This window comes from Leuciscus leuciscus, assembly GCF_965113295.1.
Source record: "Leuciscus leuciscus genome assembly, chromosome: 15".
In the NCBI taxonomy this organism is placed as follows: Eukaryota; Metazoa; Chordata; class Actinopteri; order Cypriniformes; family Leuciscidae; genus Leuciscus; species Leuciscus leuciscus.
Genome location: NC_138739.1, coordinates 2,856,523 through 2,876,755, shown reverse-complemented (window position 1 = coordinate 2,876,755; position 20,233 = coordinate 2,856,523). Strand labels below are relative to the sequence as shown.

General features: G+C 42.4%; 2 protein-coding genes across 4 annotated transcripts in view; one reads left to right on the top strand and one right to left on the bottom strand.

Moving 5' to 3' along the window:
* LOC309475951 (uncharacterized protein) overlaps window positions 1–19,149 on the bottom strand; it is a 237,897-nt gene extending 218,748 nt beyond the window's left edge. Inside the window, exons 1-5 of one of the 3 annotated variants that reach the window (XM_082138968.1) lie at window positions 18,792–19,149; window positions 17,709–17,747; window positions 7,896–8,543; window positions 6,911–7,567; window positions 5,858–6,454 (exon numbers count right to left, since the gene is read on the bottom strand). In XM_082138968.1, the coding sequence (XP_081995094.1) occupies window positions 5,858–6,454; window positions 6,911–7,567; window positions 7,896–8,543; window positions 17,709–17,747; window positions 18,792–18,807 (1,957 nt within the window). In that variant the 5' untranslated portion in view covers window positions 18,808–19,149. The remainder of the gene's footprint in view (window positions 1–5,857; window positions 6,455–6,910; window positions 7,568–7,895; window positions 8,544–17,708; window positions 17,748–18,791) is intronic. The other 2 variants (XM_082138966.1, XM_082138967.1) reach the window with 2 other exon arrangements.
* On the top strand, window positions 10,149–12,406 carry LOC309474866 (uncharacterized protein; the record flags this gene model as incomplete). Its single annotated transcript, XM_082137485.1, has 4 exons — window positions 10,149–10,304; window positions 10,360–10,542; window positions 10,746–11,652; window positions 11,703–12,406. The coding sequence occupies 4 exons, from the start codon at window positions 10,149–10,151 to the stop codon at window positions 11,735–11,737; spliced, it is 1,281 nt and encodes a 426-aa protein (XP_081993611.1). The 3' UTR covers window positions 11,738–12,406.
* Window positions 19,150–20,233: the final 1,084 nt, after the last annotated feature.

Here is a 20,233-nt window from a genome sequence, read left to right as displayed (position 1 = left end):
ATATTACACGAACTACACTGTACATTGTCATTTTATCGCCATCTGTATTAACGTCTTTTGGTATCAAGTAATGAAAATATACACACTGGCTGTCAAACTTCTTATTTATTTAGTTAAAGCTTTGTAATTACAACACTGTACACACTTAACCCACCACCGTCCCGATCTCCGGTTCAACTTCCTGGTTTCGCGGGGGGAAGCCGAGGGGATGTGCCACTGGGTTGAAATAGAGGGGTTTCGCGGGTGATGGGTGAGCGAAACTTTTAGTGCAGGGGTGTTTTTGTGTTTATTACTTGTATGGGTTTTTCTCCACAAATGTGATTTTGGTGGGGGAGAAACGTTTGGTATGTGTTTGTTTATTTGTTGTTTGCTTGTTTGATTTATTATTTAATTATTTTCATGTGACTACATGGATGATTGTTTTGTTAGCAATGGGGCAATCTAGTGGGTGGGGCTACGGCTAGTTTAAGGCTGTATTAGGCCCCATGGCCTCAGTGGCAGAAGGGCTGTGCAGAGAGAAAGATCTGTGGCATAGTAATGCTGGTGGGTAAAGTGTGCAGGGTCTTGAGAGACGTAGCCTGGCAACTTAATGCCTATTTATTTTCTTTATGAACAGTTTTTGTTTTGCTTTTTTTTTTTTACTATCCTGACACTGTAAATATTTGCACGTTTTGAAAATATAAAGAAAAAAATAAACAAGAGGCTTTCTAGAAAACTTGCATCTTCCCTGACTCCGCCATCGGTCATTTTGCCACAGTGGACATATTCTTTCTTTGAACTTCATTTATTCATTTTCCTTCGTTCCTTTAGGTTTTATCTAATTATTGAAGATCGTATTAGAAAGTAAAGTACCCCGGCAACGAAGAGGAATTTCTCCATTTCTTGAAACTTTTACCTTGCAAGTTCAAACGAATCAAAAACACTTGTTAACTTTGTCGAGGTTTAAGAAAATACTTTAATAAAGTTATGCATAGTCTACATGACACACTGTCAATAGAATATTTTAGCCTATCACATTTTTAAATGATGAATGTGGCTTCATTTATTTTGATTCCAATCTAATAGCTCTCATAACAATACTCCACCAGATTTACTATGCTGAACATCTTGGTTACGTATGTAACCCTCGTTCCCTGAGTAGGGAACGGAGACGTTACGTCAGTGACGACGAATGGGGTTTCGCTTAGAAAGCCTATCACCTTCGAGAAATAGAAAACGAGCCAATGGCAATGAAATGCCTTGGGTCTGCAGATTTTGCAGAGCGTAACTCCGCCCCACCTCGTGGGTATATAAGGAAGTACGGGCAACATGCCCAAGAGGAGGTCACACTCCGGGTGGAGTGGGCCTTCACACCAAGGGGGCACGGTCGACCTTGCAGCTGGTATGCCAAAGCAATGGCGTCCACTATCCAGTGAGACAACCTTTGCTTGGAGAGAGCCTTTCCCTTCAGCTTCCCACCATAACAGACAAAGAGCTGGTCAAAGGTCCTGAAACACTGCGTTCTGTCTACGTAAGCACGGAGGGTGAGTACTGGACAGAGCTGTGCCAAGGCTGGGTCTGCCTCCTCCAAGGGCAGTGCTTGCAGGTTCACCACCTGATCTCGAAAGGGAGTGGTGGGAACCTTGGGCACATATCCAGGCTGGGGTCTCAGGATCACGTGAGAGTTAGCCAGCCCGAATTCCAGGCACGCTTCGTCAACCGAAAATGCCTGCAGGTCCCCTACCCTTTTGATGGAGGCCAATGCAACCAGGAGCGCTGTCTTCAATGACAGGAACTGATTGCAGAGGCTCAAAGGGAGCACTCTGCAGGGCAGTTAGAACCACTGAGAGGTCCCAAGAGGGAATGAGAGAAGGGCGAGGAGGATTCAGTCTCCTGGCTCCTCTCAAGAACCTTATGATCAGGTCGTGCTTTCCCACGGACTTACCTTCAACTGCATCGTGATGTGCAGCAATAGCAGCAATATAGACATTCAGGGTGGAGGGAGACAGCCTTCGCTCCAATCCTTCTTGCAGGAAGGAAAGCACGACACTGATCGGGCATTTTCTGGGGTCTTCTCGGCGAGAAGAGCACCAGGTGACGAAGAGGTTCCACTTCAACGCATAGGCATGTCTAGTGGACAATGCTCTAGCGGAAGTGATGGTAGCCACAAAATAAATTACTCGAAGCGACCTCAGATGCTTCTGACTCCACAGGAGGAGGTGGCGGGCGAGTTGCGACATACGGCGGGAGCGCAGACCACCTTGTCGGATGATGTACGCTACTGTCGCGGTATTGTCTGATCGGACTAGTACTTGCTGGTTCCTGAGCAACGCACAGAAGCGGTGCAGAGCCAGACATACCGCCAGCAACTCGAGACAATTGCCAAAGGTGCTGGGGTCCTGTCCAGGAGCCCGTGGTAGCATGTCCATTGCACATGGCACCCCAGCCCATGGGGGAGGCATCTGTTGAGACAACAACATGCCTGGAAACTCATTCTAAGGGCACTCCAGCCCGTAGAAAACTGAGGTTCGTCCATGGGCTGAAGGTCTGATGGCAGGTCGGAGTCACTGGTACTCAGAGCATGCCGTGTTGCCATGCCCACCTCGGGACTCAATCACGAAGCCAGAGCTGAAGCGGCCTCATATGAAGCAATCCAAGCGGCGTGGCTGCGGCTGCGGATGCCATATGCCCCAGGAGCCTCTGAAATAACTTCAGTGGAACTGCACTCTTGCCCTCGAACTTTCTCAGGCAAGTCAGCAGTAGCTGCGCGCACATGGCGACTGAGTCGATTTCCATACCGAGAAAAGAGATCCTCTGCACGGGGGAGAGTTTGCTCTTTTCCCAGTTGACCCAAAGGCCCAGATGGGTTAGGTGCCAAAGCACTAGGTCCCTGTGCTCGCAAACCTGGTCTCAAGAGTGAGCTAGGATCAGCCAGTCGTCGAGATAGTTCAGGATGCAAAACCCCGTGTTGCCGTAGTGGCACAAGGGCTTCCTCGCCGACTTTGGTAAAGGCGCGAGGAGACAGGGCTAATCCAAATGGGAGAACCTCGTACTGATATATATGGAATCGGGGAGGAGACCGCGCAAACTGAATCATGTAGCCGAGCCTGGTGGTTCTCGCGACCCAGCGGGACAGGTTGAGAAGCTCTAGCCAGGATCCCAAGAACTGAACCAGCGGGGTCATGCGAACCACAGACGTACCCTCGTGGGGGCAGCGAGGCAGAATGACCGACCCGGATGTGGGCGGCGTAGCAACGCGATGTGGGGGCACGGCCATTTGCCGCGTCCTGACAGAGGAGGCCAGGGAAGGACCAGCGTTCCACGCGGGCCTGCTCTGCCAGGGGTCTGGTGACAGAGGGGGACGAGAGTGGCCGTCTCAGGGGAGCCGCTTAGCCTGGCGTTTAGTGGGGCGCGGGCCGGAGAGGGCTGGGGCGCCTTCCTGTGGCTTCCTCCATGACGTGGCCCGGGTTAAGGCTGCTTCTGGGGCCGTGCGGGAGGGGCGGGAGCCGTGGGAGGGCGCCCTTGGCAGCAAGGCTGGGTGGAGGCAGCAGCGGGCCGTCGGGGCAGAATATGTTTTATGGCCTCAGTCTGCTTCTGGGCGGTTGAGAACTGTTGGGCGAAGTCCTCGAATATGGGGGAGTCGAGGAAACGGTTTAGCTCGGCCTCCCTTATATCGGCCAGGTTTAGCCAGAGGTGTCACTCCTGGACCACATTGGTGGACATCACCTGGCCCAGGGAGTGTGCAGTCACTTTCGTCGCCCGGAGAGCAGCTCATCAAAGAGCCCTGGGTTAGTCCTACCCTTGTGCATGTCCCTGAGCATCTGGGCCTAGTAGACCTGGAGAATGGCCATGGCATGCAAAGAGGCGGCTGCCTGCCCTGCGGCTCTATAGGATTTCGCCATGAGAGTGGACGAAAGCCTACAGGCTTTGGAGGGGTGCTTAGGATCACCACGAGAGGAAGCGCTCTGAGGACATAGGTGCATCGCAACAGAGCGTTCCACCGGGGGAACCCCAGGGTACTCTTGGGCAGCAGCCCCATCGAGGAGAGGAAAGGCGGAGAAGGCCGAATGATCACAGGAAGACAGGGGTTTCTTCCAGGACCTCGTAACCTCCTCATGCACTTCCAGGAAGAATGATATTGGGGAAGGATGCCGACGAGGGTCAGCGGCCGCACCCAAAAAACCAATCATCCAGCCGCGAGCGCTCAGGACAGGGTGGAGGGTTCCACTCTAGACCGATGCTCGCGGCGGTCCAGGAAAGCATGGCCGTCGATTCGGGATCAGACTCGGGCAATGTTGGCACATCGGAAGGCGGCAGCACAGCCGATTCTTCACTTCCCAAAGACTCCAGCCCACCTTGTGATGCTGCGATGGACATAGCATCATCATCTGGAGCGCTGAAAGAAACACGCGGAACGCCCGAAGACGGTCCCTCTGTCTCAGTCTGAACGCTCTCGGGTAACAACACAGGAGAGGAGGGTGTGGGCCGAGGAAGAATCGTCGGCGCTTTGTTCCACACCGTCACCCTCAGGTCACCCTGGCCACCAGCCGAAATACGGCCTCTCATGGAGGCGGTAGATCAGGGTGTGGATGAGGGGACTCTCGCTCGGATGAGGTCATTGAGCGTCAACCATAGTGTTGCGATGGTCATGTTCCCGCAATGAGAACATGAGTCATCCACAAGTGCTGCTTTAGCGTGATCAATGCCGAAACACATGAAGCAGCGATTGAGCCCATCAGAATCAGACACAGTCCGACCGCAAACAGAAGTGCACGGGCGAGACATCTTTAAAAAGACGTGCCACGTGCAAGCTCTTTTTGTGAGAGGAAAAACTCAGCGACCAGAGAGAAGCACACTCACTGGCAGATCACTGCACAGATCAGCAGGCAGTGTGAACTCGCTGGAGATCGCCGTACCACCAACACCTGGAGAGTCGCTCGTCTCGAAGTGAAGATAATACTCAGTAATGGCTTGTGAAGTGAAGAAAAGCTCTTGGCTCCGAAGCGAAAACATAACTGCATGTTGCCGGCGTACTTCCTTATAGACCCACGAAGTGGGGCGGAGTTACGCTATGCAAATTCCGCAGACCCAAGGCATTTCATTGCCATTGGCTCGTTTTCTAATTCTCAAAGGTGATAGGCTTTCTAAGCGAAACCCCATTCGTCGTCAACTCGTAGTGACCACGAAAGGGGACACAAGTTCACACTAGGGATGTCACGATACCAAAATTCCAGTAGTCGGTACCAATAACATTAAAATTTTATAGTTCTCTGTGCAAATTTCGGTAGCACAGCAAAATCTGTTGGAACTATTTAACTATTTGAAAAACATATTATATTAAATTCAATGAGTTTATCATTTAAATAATACATATAAACATTGAAAGCTACATGCCGTTTAAAAAAGTTTAAATGAAAAACAAGCAACCTTCTATGCACACATTATTATTATTAGTAGTAGTAGTATTACATTGAAACATAGCTAAATCTACTGTACAAGAGTAGCCTAATATAATTATTTCTGTCAATTTCTTAAAGTTAAAATCGAACTTTTATTTTGACGGGTTGTCATGAAGACCTTGGAGTTTCTGAGTGTGTGTATGATATGACGATAGTTCTTCTCAAATTAAACAGTAAAATGCTCATGAAGTGACTCTCAGAGCAGTTCTGGAGATGAAGTTTATGCGTTCAAGTCCTTGTATCGTGAGGCCATTGATACAGGCTGCAGGCTGAGAATATTGTGTATAATTTATATAGAAGCATAATGTGCTACTCATTATTTCCTCTGAATTTTGCAGATAATGTATTGTTTTGTTTGTTTCACGAGTACAGACTTTTTGCAGTTATGAAAAGTGTTTAATCCATTTTCTGATTGTTACCTTGTGAATGGATTTTCTTCTTCATTTCTTCAAATTTCAGCAGTTTTTTCATCTGTGCCTGCAGAAATGTCTCTGTGGAGAAAAACTGTTGTCTGTTTTCTTCCACCATCTGATTCAATTTGTCCACCAACAAAGACACTCGTGTGCTGGGACCAATGAAATTATGTTGTCCTCCAAACCTCTCAATGACAGACTGTTTCTCTTCATTCAGTTTTGCTGTCCTGTCTTCTGGATTCTGGTATATGAGGATCATGGTGTGTTTGTTGATTCTTGAGCTGAATATCTTCTGGATTTTGTCCATTTCTGCTCTGTCTTCATTATTAAGTGGAGCATCAGGAATGATGAGGAGGAACACATGAACTCCAGGATCACAGAGAGACACACAGCGGAGCGTATGACGCATCACTTCCTCCTCTGAGAGCCGAGTGAGAGCTGGAAGCTCCAGTAGATTGATCAGACGTCCATGAAGCTCCACTTGCCTTCTCATATACTCTGAGCTGAGCGCTGATCCTCTCTCGCTCTGGTTCAGGATCAGGTTTGATATGGAGGATTTTAATCTTTCACTCCCACACAGAACCAGGTTCAGCTTCACACCCTCTGAAAGAGGAATAAATTAGTTTAAAAATAAGTTTCAATGTAAAAGTTAGATTAATGCTGCAATCACATCACGTCAGAATTATTGTAATCATGACTGTTACTGTATTTACTGTAATTTAGAAGAAGTGTTTTATGGGTGTGCCGATCACACAGGACATGTTCTTGTGTCCTTCTACAGTGTTTTTTGTTATTTTAAACATGCACTAGACAGATGTCCAGCTCATTTTTCACTGTCATTAATTGCAAACGATTCTACAACTGTATTTACAAAAAAGGTTTGAGATGATATTTTTGAGTCCAATTTTTCTCCTTGTAAATAGTTAGCTTGTGTATAAAAATGGTGTTTATTCATGTATAGTTCACCCAGTAGAGATGCACTGTACTGTTTAATCTGTAAGCTTATACTGTATTCTCACAAATATGCTTTAATTCAGAAAAATAAATGAATTCACTCACCTGGTGTCTTGATCTTCTCCTGTAACTCTTTGATTTCATTATCTCTCGCAGTCAGTTTCTCCTCTAGTTCATGTCTGATTCTTCTCTCTTGAGCTCTCGTATACATCTGAAGTGAATAGGGTTCAATCTTGATGACGTCTATACCATTTAGAGTCTTTAAGATCCCTGCATTGTTTTTTTGGTCCTTTAACCACATCACATTGTACCAACTTGCATAGAGACTCACGATGCTCTGAGATTCTGTGGATAATACTAAATCTGACACACTTCGGTCAATAGTGAGTTCAATAGTGAAAAGCACCATGAAGTGCTCATTAGAGTTAAATATTGTCTTGAGCTTCTCCATTTCTGCTTTATCTTCATTAGTCAGTGAACCGACAGGAGTAACGAGGATGAAAAGATGAACTCCAGGATCACAGAGAATCAGACAGTTGAGAGTTTCCCGCTTCACTTCCTCCTCTGAGAGCCGAGTGAGAGCTGGAAGCTCTATTACAGCGATCTGCCGTCCATGAATCGTTCCTTCTTTCTTCACACACACTTTGCTCATCTCTTTCTGAGGTTTACTCGTTACCCCTCGAAATATTTTAGACACTGAGTTCTTGAGTGTTGTATTATATCCACACAGGACAATGTTCAGCTTTGTTTTTCCAGAAGTCACTAAAACATAAATGAGAGTAGACTCAGTTCAGCTTTGGTACAAAATGTACAATTTCTTAAACAACAACAAAAAAATATTATTTTATAAAATGGTTTTAGGTGAAGAGTGACAGTATTACTCAAACTGTGTCTGAAGACTGTATTCAGCTGCATACTTTGCCTTTCTGTCAATGTCTCAATAGTCCTTACAAAACTATCTTTTTAGAAGTTTTTCAACCAAAACAAAACAGATAACTATTACTGCACTATAACTATTAAAGGACAAAAAAGTAGTTCCTGAGCATATACTTGGTGTTATCCTGAAGAAGAAAAAGAAAGACTGACAAACCTCCTCCATCACTTCCTGTTTTTGTGCTCTGATAGAATTGTCCACTCCTTTTGTGATCAGAATTATCTGGATCTCCATCCACTGATGTTCCATCACCTCCATCCTCATACATGTTACATACAAGAAAATCTTCATGTTCTTCCTGGAGTATCTTCTCTGTACATCTCAACATCTCAAAGTACCATGCTGGATTACTTGCATCAAACCGAAGATGCCTTCCTCCACACTCCTTTATTAAATTATGAATAGCATTATTTATGTTTATATGAGACATATATTTGGATGCGAGTGGCTCTTCATCAGTAGTCAGCACTATGGTGTGTTTAATGGCCTTCTCACTGAAGTGTTTCAGCACATTTTTCACTCTGTTTCTGTCCTCCTCACTGAAGTCCTTAAACTGCAGGACGAGTAAGATCACATGAGGTCCTGGAGCAGACAGAGACACACACTCTCTCACTCTCTGTGTGATCTGATGCTGTGAGAGATGTGGCTGGAGCAGGGGAGTGTTGATGACTGAGATGTTTCTGTGCTGCTGTGAATAAGATGAAGGAGCTTCGCTGTCAAACGCTGCTGAATTCTGGATGAACTTTTCCACTTGGTTGTTTTCTGATACATTCTTTCCTAGTAGAACAATCCTCAGATCACTCACTGAAAAAGAGCACAGACACACAAACACACTGGGTTTTTATGTTTTATGGGGTCTTTCCATAGTCATAATGATTTTTATACTGTACAAACAGTATATTATACTGTATCATCTAACCATAAACCTGCCCTTAAACGCACAAAACTTTCTGCATTTTTACATTTTCCAAAAAACACAATCTAGTATGATTTTTAAGCTGTTTTTCTCTTGGGACCACAAAAAAAATCAGAATGAGCTTTATTGCAAAATATGCTAACACAAGGAATTTGTGGACAAACAGACAGAATGAAAGCAACAAGAAACAGATAATAAAAAATAAAATAAGATTATTTTATTTTATTATCTGTTTACATATACATATATATATATTGCCAAAAGTATTGGGACACCCCTCAAAATCATTGAGTTCAGGTGTTCCAATCACTTCCATGGTCACAGGTGTTTAAATCAAGCACTAGGCATGCAGACGCTTCTACACACATCTGTGAAAGAATGGGTTGCTCTCAGGAGCTCAGTGAATTCAAGTGTGGTACCGTGATAGGTTGCCACCTGACCTGTGCAATAAGTCCATTCGTGAAATTTCCACACTACTAAAAATTCCACGGTCAACTGTTAGTGGTATTATAACAAAGTGAAAGCAATTGGGAACAACAGCAACTCAGCTACGAAGTGGTAGGCCACGTAAAATCCAAGACTGGTGTCAGCGCATACTGAGGGTCACAGTGACCAGAAGTCGCCAACTTTCTGCAGAGTCAACAGCTACAGCCCTCCAAACTTCATGTGGCCTTCAGATTAGCTCAAGAACAGTGCGTAGAGCTTAATGGAATGGGTTTCCATGGCCGAGCAGCTGCATCCAAGCCTCACATCAACAAGTGCAATGCAAAGCATCGGATGCAGTGGTGTAAAGCAGCCGCCAAAGGAATCTAGAGCAGTGGAGACGAGTTCTCTGGAGTTTGTCAGCATACCAGGACATTTTGGACAATTTCATGCTCCCAACTTTGTGGGAACAGTCTGGTGATGTTCCTGTTCCAGCATGACCATAAAGGCATGACATGGATGAGGAGTCTGGTGTGGAGGAACTGGACTGGCCTGCACAGAGTCCTGAGCTCAGCCCGATAGAACAGCTTTGGGATGAATTAGAGTGAGACTGAGAGCTTCTCGTCCAACATCAGTGCCTGACCTCACTAATGCGCTTCTAGAAGAATGGTCAAAAATTACCCTAAACCTTGTGGAAAGCCTTCCCAGAAGAGTTGAAGCTGTTATAGCTGCAAATAGTGGGCCAACTCTATATGAAACCCTACGGATTAAGAATGGGATGTCATTAAAGTTCATGTGAATGTAAAGGCAGGCGTCCCAAAACTTTTGGAAATATAGTGTATAATAAAATACATATATACAAAATAGACAAAGTGTTATAAAATAAAGTAAATAGTGTTGTGTATTACACATGTTTTTATTGCACAGTGGGGAGAACGTTTAACTGTTCATGAGGTAGATGGCCTGAGGAAGGAAACTTTTCTTGTCAAACTGTCGGCTCAACCTTTGCTCCCTCCTCCCTTGGCTCTGCCTGGGACCGTCCTTCGTCCCTCCGGCTTCGTCTTGGTCAGATGTCGTCCTACCTGACTTCCGGCCCATCAGCTGCGCTTCGTCCCTCCACCCCTTCGGCTCAGTCTTCCCTCCAGCACCACCTTGGTCCTCAGTCCCATCAGCTCAGCCTCAGTCCTCTGGAACCCTGGCTCCACCCTAGCTGCGGTTCCACCTTGGTCTCCTGAACCATCTGTGTCACGTAGTCTCATCTAGCTCTTAATCTCCGCCTAGGTCTCCACCTCCATCAGCTCAGTGTCCATCTGTGGTCCCCCTGGTTTTGCATGCCAAGACTCCACTATGGCTCCTCCATCCCTCAACTCCACCATGGGCCTTCAACTTGGCTGTACTATGGGTCTCCGCCTGGCTTCTTGTACTCTCCTCTCACCATCATCACCACACTGGTTTCTCCTATCGGTATGTCTTTCTGGTCCCTGTCCTTCGCCGGCCCCTCGTCTTCCTCCCTCAGTTGGCCTGTTATGGCGTAAGGATGCACCTTCCCCGGGAGGGGGCGTTAAGTCACAGTTATGCTTTGTCTCATTGTGTTTTGGTTTTGTTCTATTCTGTTTCCTTTCCCTGTCATTGTAGTTTTACGTAGTTCCCTTGTGTGTGCTAGTTAGCCTAATTTTGTAGTTGTATATCGTCCCCCAGGGCAGCTTGGCAGTTTCTTGGAGGAGCTTGATGTGCTACTCTCATCCTTCCCTGAGGACGGTACTCCTCTCATAGTTCTTGGAGACTTCAACATCCACCTCGAAAAACCTCAGGCTGCTGATTTCCACACTCTGCTTGGCTCATTCGGCCTCAAACGAGTATCTACTGCGGCTACTCACAAATCAGGTAATAAATTGGACCTTATTTACACACACTGTTGCTCCACTGACAATACACTGGTCACTCCACTGCACACCTCAGATCACTTCCTCCTCACTCTCAACCTCAACCTGCCTCAGAACACAACACACACTCCTCCACAGGTCACCTTTCGGCGAAACCTACGCTCACTCTCACCCTCTCGCCTATCCTCTCTGGTCTCATCCACACTTCCTCCACCTGATCAGCTTTCAACACTAGATAGTAACAGTGCAACTGATTATCTTTTCTCCACTTTAACATCCTGCTTGGACAACTTCTGCCCCCTTTCCTCCAGGCCAGCCCGCGCCACACCCTCTGCCCCCTGGTTATCTGATGTTCTCAGTGAACATCGTTCTAAACTCAGGAGTGCTGAGAAGAAGTGGCGCAAATCAAAAGATCCTACTGACCTTGGTCTTTATCAATCCCTCCTCTCTTCCTTCTCTTCTAATATCTCTACTGCTAAAATGACTTACTATCACAACAAAATTAACCATTCTTCAGACTCTTGCATGCTTTTCAAAACCTTCTCCTCTCTTCTCAACCCTCCTCCTCCTCCTCCTGCATCAACACTTACAGCTGACAATTTTGCTACATTCTTTATAAATAAAACAACCACCATCAGCGGCCAATTTACTAATCCACAAACTGACAAACACATTTTACCAGCTAACACACACTTTCTACCTTCCTTCTCTCTACTTTCAGAGGTAGAAGTCTCCAATCTCCTCCTTTCCAATCGCCCTACCACCTGTCCGCTTGATCCTATTCCCACTAACCTACTTCAAGCCATTTCTCATCCTCAGTTGTACCCGCACTCACACACATCATAAACACCTCTCTTCACACTGGTACCTTTCCCACAGCATTTAAGCAGGTTCGTGTAACCCCACTGCTTAAGAAACCCACTCTAAATCCAGCACATCTGGAAAATTACAGACCGGTATCTCTCCTTCCATTCGTCGCGAAAACACTTGAACGAGTTGTTTTCAACCAGATCTCTTCATTGCTTACACAGAACAACCTCTTGGACAGCAATCAGTCTGGTTTCAAAAGTGGACACTCAACTGAGACGGCCCTGCTCTCAGTAATTGAAGCTCTGAGACTGGCAAGAGCAGCTTCCAAATCCTCAGTTCTCATCCTGCTGGATCTATCTGCTGCCTTCGACACAGTTAACCACCAGATCCTCCTGTCAATCCTAAAGATGAAGGGCATCTCGGGAACCGCACTCCAATGGTTCAAGTCTTACCTCTCAGGTAGGTCCTTTAGGGTATCACGGAGGGGTGTGGTGTCGAAGACCCAACATCTAGCTTCTGGAGTGCCTCAGGGCTCAGTGCTTGGACCACTTCTCTTCTCCATCTACATGACATCACTAGGATCTGTGATTCAGAAACATGGCTTTTCCTATCACTGCTACGCTGATGACACACAACTCTACCTCTCATTCCAGCCTGACGATCTGATGGTAACTGATCATATCTCAACCTGCCTGACAGACATTTCTGGGCTGGATGAAGGACCACCACCTTCAACTAAACCTTGAGAAGACAGAGCTACTCGTGGTCCCGGCCAACCCAACACTTCACCTCAACTTCACCATTCAGCTAGACTCGTCATCCATAACTCCATCTAGGTCAGCCAGAAACCTTGGTGTGGTAATTGATGATCAATTGAACTGCACAGACCACATTGCTAGAACTGCCCGGTCATGTAGATTTGCCTTGTACAACATTAGGAGGATCAGGCCCTTCCTATCAGAACTACACAACTCCTTGTCCAAGCGCTAGTTTTATCCAGACTGGACTATTGTAACGCTCTTCTGGCTGGTCTTCCAGCTTGCACGGTCAAACCTCTGCAACTGATCCAGAACGCTGCAGACAGAGTGGTCTTTAACAAGCCGAAGAGAGCACACGTCACTCCTCTCCTCACTAAATTGCACTGGTTGCCAGTTGCCGCTCGCATTAAATTCAAGTCACTGACGTTTGCCTACAGAACAACCACTGGTTCTGCTCCCTTTTACTTTAACTCTTTACTTCGGACTTACGTGCCATCCAGGAACTTGCGCTCTGCAAGTGAACGACGTCTTGTGGTGCCATCTCAAAGAGGCACAAAATCTCTTTCTCGGACCTTTACCATGACTGTTCCCTGCTGGTAGAATGATCTGCCTAACTCAACCAGAGCTGCTGAGTCCGTGGACATTTTCAAGAAACGGCTGAAGACGCTTCTTTTTCAATAGCACTTGATCCAGTAATACTAACACTTTCTCTACTACTCTATTCTGATCTATTTAAAAAAAAATTTTTTTTAATTACATTTACTGCGTTAGATTAAACTGAGAAGGGTCATAGCACTTGCATATTGTTGTCCTACTGTTAGTTTAACTGCTTCTATTGTTCTCATTTGTAAGTCGCTTTAGATAAAAGTTGGACTACAGTTGAAAATTAGCCTGCTGGCTAACAATGGCACATTTACAGAAATGTTGATTAATGTGCACTGTCCTTAAATAAATAAATGAAATGAAATGAAATGAAATAAATGTAAATGTAAATGTAAATGTAAATGTAAATTTTGTTGACCTGTTGATCATTTAGTTACCTCGTTTACCTCTGTGTATTTAAAGGGATAGTTCACCTGAAAATTACAATTCCGTCTATAAATTAACACGCTGTTGCATTTTATAATAATTTTTTTTTTTTTTTTTACTTTTAAACATTATTTTGCAATGTTTACTGAGAAATATAAGCTGTTTGATCGATTATAGGCTACTCAAGAGCTCTACCGGTTACGGTGTGAATTGATTGCATTTGTGTCAGAGACTCCTTGTCTATTAAAGAGAATTTATGCTGGGCAAAAATGCAATCATTACATATAGGAACAATGATCCATTGTTTAACCAGTGTTTGTTGAGATGCAGTTCAGGGAAGCACGATATTGGGTTTTTGCCGATATCCAATATGCCAATATCTTTCAACTCATTTTGGCCTACAGCTAATGCCGATACGAAATACATTTATTTTTCCCTTATTTTGGAAACAACATCAAGTCTCTCCTGTCCAAGAAATATGAATGAATTATTAAAAATTTCAGTTAGTATTGAGCAAAAAAATAAAATAAATTAATTCTGGTTTCAGAGTTCTGAGATCTCCTTACCAAGAGATTACTTGTTAAAGATAAATAAATGTTAAAGTTCTTTTTAAAATAAGAGTACATTAACTCTTTCCCTGCCATTGATGGACATTTCCATAATTTGTGAGAAAATGTTTCCCAGCAATTGACAGAAAATGTTTTTACTGTTATAAGATAGGGGGTGCTGTGACATCTTCTGAAAGAGTACTGAATCTCCTGATCAAAACACCGGTGAAGAAGATGCTAAAACGAGCTATCTCATATGTAATCATATGCATATGTAAAATAACGCGATCCTCAACATTAACCCTTAGGGGTCGACAAACACGCCGGCGCGTTTTGCTGGATTTTCTTCACATAGTAGCACAAAAGACTTAAATTACTCCGTCATTTATGGTCATACAGAAAAAAAGAAATATGAAAAAAGAATCTGTAAGAGGTCTACTTTTGTATGTGTCCACTTACCAATCGTGGATGAATATTGCATATGCAAATGATATGCAGGTGAGGATATGCATAGTAAAACGAGGCGTTGTAAGCTCATGGTTATTTCGGGGTGGAGACGCATGTTCACAATCTTCCACTGACTGGGATTATAAAGGGAATTTTGCGCAGGTTCTGGCGTACACACGGTTTTATAAGTGAGTATTTTTTGGCGTAGGCTACATCACCATTTTTGGCTTTCAGGAGCATGAATACTTTTAGTAAGGATCCTACGCACAGTTTTATAAATGAGACCCCTGGTGCGGGGAAAGTGCATTATCCAATTTGTCCTAAACATGAGACAAACTTTATATTAAGGGCATCAAAATATCCCCATCAGAGGCTCTGACAGATACAGCTGCTGACTGACAGACACTTGCACTGTTCAGATGAGTGCTTGAGATGTGCTGCTTTCCTCATTGCATAACTAACACTTCACAGGTATATTCTTCATCTGTAAATGTTAGATACTCGTGCAAATATTTCCATTTTGCTGTCAGGAGTGAATTTTTTTGAAAAACAGATGGAGCGCAATAAAATAGGAGCGCAATAATTCTAACAAAAATATACATATTGCTTAAATGTTTTTTGCTGAACAATAAATGTGCCATATGTAGAATTTTAAACCTACAAGTAAGTTATTACTTATAACTTATTTTTTTCATTTAAAGTTTATTTGACAATCTAGATTTTTGATTACCTGTTTTGTGTATTTAATATTTAATGTAGGCCTATACATATTTTGTAATTTTTTATACAAGTGCACTGATTGGAGAGGCTTGTGTTGTTCAATAAATGTTTAGGCCTAATTTAAGCAATTTTCTGTATCACTTCTTATTAACGGTGAGATTTTATGAGATGAGGGGGAAAAAAAGTTAAATCCAAACTAGGGCTGGGGGAATTAACGCGTTAATCTTTGCGATTAATTTGAAATGTTTAACGCGTTAAAAAAAAATAACGCAATTGACGCAGCACTTTTTTTTGCCTCGTTTTAATGATTTCCTGTTGCGTCTGCTATTAAAAAGGCCGAAATATGCCGTCCCGCCCCTCCATGTTCGGCGGTCAGGTTTCATTCTCGGGCAGCTTTAATGAGCGGGTCTTTTCCGCTCGGTATGTGCGTCGCGCTCTGTGCTCCGCGCGCACGCGCGTGTGTGTGTGTATGTGTGTCGGCGCGCTCTGTGCTCCGCGCGCGCGCGTGCGTGTGTGTGTGTGTGTGTCGGCTCGCTCTGTCGTTAATGACCCAGCAGCGGCGCGCTCTCCGTTCCGTGTGTGTGTATGTATGTGTGTGTGTGTGTGTGTGTGTGTGTGTGTGTGTGTGTGTGTGTGTGTGTCGGCGGCTCTGTCGTTAACGGCCCAAAGGCTTCAATCATGTACTAAGCACTGGAAAAGTAAAGTCCACTCAAGTAACGTGAAATTTCTCTGTTGACTTCTGTTTGCTGAGCTGGTATAGCCATGCTGGGCAACAATGGTAAAATGACCTGCTCTGATCACATGCTCTGGTAATAATAGCTTTGTAGGACTATATTTTGTTTTAATAATTAATAAAATAATAATAATAATAATAATAATAATCTGTTAAATTGATTATGTTGATTGATTATTGAAAAAGAATAATATATTGATATATTGATGTTTAATATTTTAATATAGGGCTATTTTCTGTTCCCTTTTTTTCCTGTGTTGTTTAATTAGGTGATTCTAAGTTTAAATATTGATGATTGCAAGCTTGGGGGAAGCGCAATTAATTGCAATTAATTACAGAAATTGTGCAATTAATTAGTTAATTTTTTTTTTATCGATTCCCAGCCCTAATCCAAACATATCGGCATTATATATCGGCCATCGCCATCGGCCAGAGAAAACCCATATCGGCCGACCTCTAATGATGGTGATACAATAACGCCTCACAGCATTCACTTCTTTACATTACAACATGTACACATTATACATGACACTTTCTATAGATACAGTTTATTTCTCATGTCTGTGAGGCAAGTGTACGCTGAGTTTTGGTTCATTTGGTTCACACAACGTTTTGTTGTTATTGTGAGTCTTAACAGTTTGCATTACTCTCATCTGTATGACCAAAAATAACGACGTATTTCAGCGATGTTGTTGTCAGGAAAATAGCAGTGATCCATGTCACACATGAGTCGCTATACTTCAGCTTCCACACACACTCCGCACACACACTCGGATATGCACCTAATAATAGCGCACATTTATCTTGTTTAGTTAGGAAAAGTTGCTACTACTTCCATGTTTCAAATGCTAAGCATATTTGAGGTTGATGGATGATAGGGGAACATTTGGATTTCCTGCCTTAACACAAGGACCTAACGATCTCTCCGTCACAGACTCCCTCACTTCCTAGGTTTTTTTTTTTTTTTTTTGCAACTAACAGACCAATAATATTTTGGTTGACTAAACCCTCTTCTAGTTGACTAACATTTAATCAGGGGCAGCCCTACTCTTCTGGGCATTCCTTCTAAACATTTCTTTAGAGTAAGCAGAAAACAATGTCTTACTATTTTACTTGAATTCATTTTAAACAACAAATCCTTCAATGGACTTTGGAGTAGTGACATTTAATTTTATAAAAATATGTTTCTTTTTATGGGTATTTCTATAGGTCTTGTGATAGTCTGTGGTTATAGAGCCACCTAGCGGCCAAGAGCTGCAAATGCATGTTCTGTTTTAGAAGTTCATGTTATTTTTCTCTGACACAATCTCTTTTTGGTCTGTTTCTTACGGACATGGTTTCAAATATTATTGCACATATTATATGTATACATGTTTTATGTTGTTGTTTTTTTATTTTTGAAAAAAAAAAACACTGATCATTTTTAATCATTTAATCATTTTTAATCATCTTTTTTGCGATATGAAAAACAGCAGTTTGTATGTCTTGTGTTCCGCAAACGAAAAAGTAATTTTAGAGCAACACAATGACAGCATTTTCATTTTGGGAACTATTACTTTTCTAAAATCTAAGAAATTTGTCCATAATGTTTTATAAAGGGGAACACAAATAAATAAACACACAAATGTTTGGAGAGCAAAGCGGCTTAAAGTCACAGAGTTTCTGCATCTCAACATCACTGCCAGTCACTTCATTTACTTACTGTCAAAACGATTAAAGTCTGCACTCCTTCTGCCTGCTGCTGAAACACACACACACACACACATATATAGAGAGAGAGAGAGAAGAACAGATGGTTTAGCATGATCAATTATTTTAATATTTGTGCACTGATACACAGATCAACACAAAGTCAATTGGTGAAATTTGTGATTTTCCTTATTTTCAGAACATCTACAGTGTAGATCTACAGTGCATGTGAAAATTCTACTCCTATAATGATCTATACAAATAAAATAAAATAAATAAATAAACACTACAGACAGTCTACATGTTCATTTATTTAATAATTTACTTGATTTATTTTCACCGGATATGATGCGCGCGAAATGTAAATGGTTGTCCATCATTTTGCGAGCATTAGTTGATAAAGAAAAATGTAATGTCGCAGTATAGTCTATTGGAAATATTCCGCTTTAAACCACGAATGCGAGAACACAAGCAATATGTGCAAACTTTGCGCGAGTTATTCCGGTAAAGAATACATAGTGAAAAAATTTAAGGAGGAGAGAAGTATTTTGTGTTTAACAAGTTGTTTTTAAATGAGGACTATGCTGATTTAACATCTTTTATTATCTTCGCGCGTCGGATAAGCGGGGATGTTGATGGGGCAAATTAAATGTAATAGGCTATTAATTTAATAATAAAGTAGCCTATTATAATCAATCAGATCATCGCATAGGGGTTTGAGATCATCATAGGAGGGGTTAGGCATAAAGAAAAACCTGACGAAGTGGAAGATTCCTATCTAGCTAATATTTTATATCAGTTATTTTGAGAAAGTTAAAGATTAAATCAGTAGGCTAGATAACAGATTAGATGTTTAGGACTATTGAAAAGTTTTATTTGCATAATAAGTAGCCTATGTGAGATGTACCCTAGCTCTACGTCGGTTAGGCTACTTCCTGGTATTCAATGCCACTTTTAAACATTAATGTATGCGCAATGAAATATGATTTAATGCATTTAACGAGTTGGAGCTAATATTTCATAATTCATAAATACATTGATGAAACTTTGCTGCAAAAAAACAACAAAAAAAACGTATATTTAATTAGATTCTTACCCGAACTCGACGCCATTTCAACTGCAAAACCTTGAAAAACAAAAGCGAAAGAAAAACGCTTAAATACGAGAGCTGAGCTGCGCCACGCAGAATAAGGAAATAGTGATTTTATACTTTGAGTGATATTTATTATTTGTCACTATGGTGTTTCTAACATGAGCAGATGTCTAAAACATATTCACAAGGATTAAAGAAGTTATGAAAACGAATAAACAATGAATTGAAAAACAAAGAAACCAGAACCATAAATCAATTTAAAACCAGGATTTCCGTACATATTTTAGTCAAATACTGGCACATGCTGGTTAAGTTGTGTAACGTTGAAAACTGCACATGCATAATCTAATTAAAAAAACAAACATTTTAACATTATATAAAATACATTCTCTGTGATTGATGCAGTCTTTGTCTATAATTAATCTAAATACTCACTTTCGGTAATATCTGATGTGCCGAGGGTTAAACCTCTTCAGTCGAGCTCATCATCTTCATCATTCCTGGCTGCCCATCATCAAATCCTCATATTAGAGTGATTTGTGAAGGATCATGTGACACTGAAGACTGGAGTAATGATGCTGAAAATTCAGCTTTGGTCACAGGAATAAATTACACTTTACTATATATTCACATATAAAAAACAGATATTTTACACTGGAATAATATTTCACAGTTTTTACTGTATTTTTTATCAAATAAATTCAGCTTTGGTGAGCAGAAGAGACTTCTTTCAGAAACATTAAAACATCTAACTGACCCAAAACTTTAATATAGCTTTAATTAGCTGTTATCGTGTTGGTTTACTTTTTTCTGTGTAAGCACCTTAAAGGAGAAGTTCACTTTTGAAAAAACTTTTGCTGATAATTTACTCACCCCCATGTCATCCAAGATGTCCATGTCTTTCTTTCTTCAGTCGAAAAGAAATTAAGGTTTTTGATGAAAACATTCCAGGATTTTTCCACATATTATGGATTCCATTGGGACCCAAACGGTTCAAGGTCCAAATGACAGTTTCATTGCCGCTTCAAAGGGCTTTAAACGATACCAGACGATGAATAAGGGTCTTATCTAGCGAAACGATCGGTCATTTCAAAAATAAAATAAAAAGTTGACGTTTTATAAGCACAAATGTTCGCCTTGCTCTGTTCTGTGATGCGCGTTCGTGACGTCACGTAATACGCAATTACGTTGAAAAGGTCAAGTTTGATGTGTTTACAAATGTGCGGAAGGAGGACCATATAAACATTTTCAAATGTATTTGTGTCAGTTTATCGTTTAAAATGCCCATTTCGTGTGCGCATCCTGAGTGTTTTAATATTAAAAAGCCAAAAAGAACATTTTCTTCAATTTTTCAAGCGTGACCTTTTCAACGTAATTGCGTATTACGTGACGTCACGAACGCGCATCACAGAACAGAGCAAGCCGAACATTTGTGCTTATAAAAC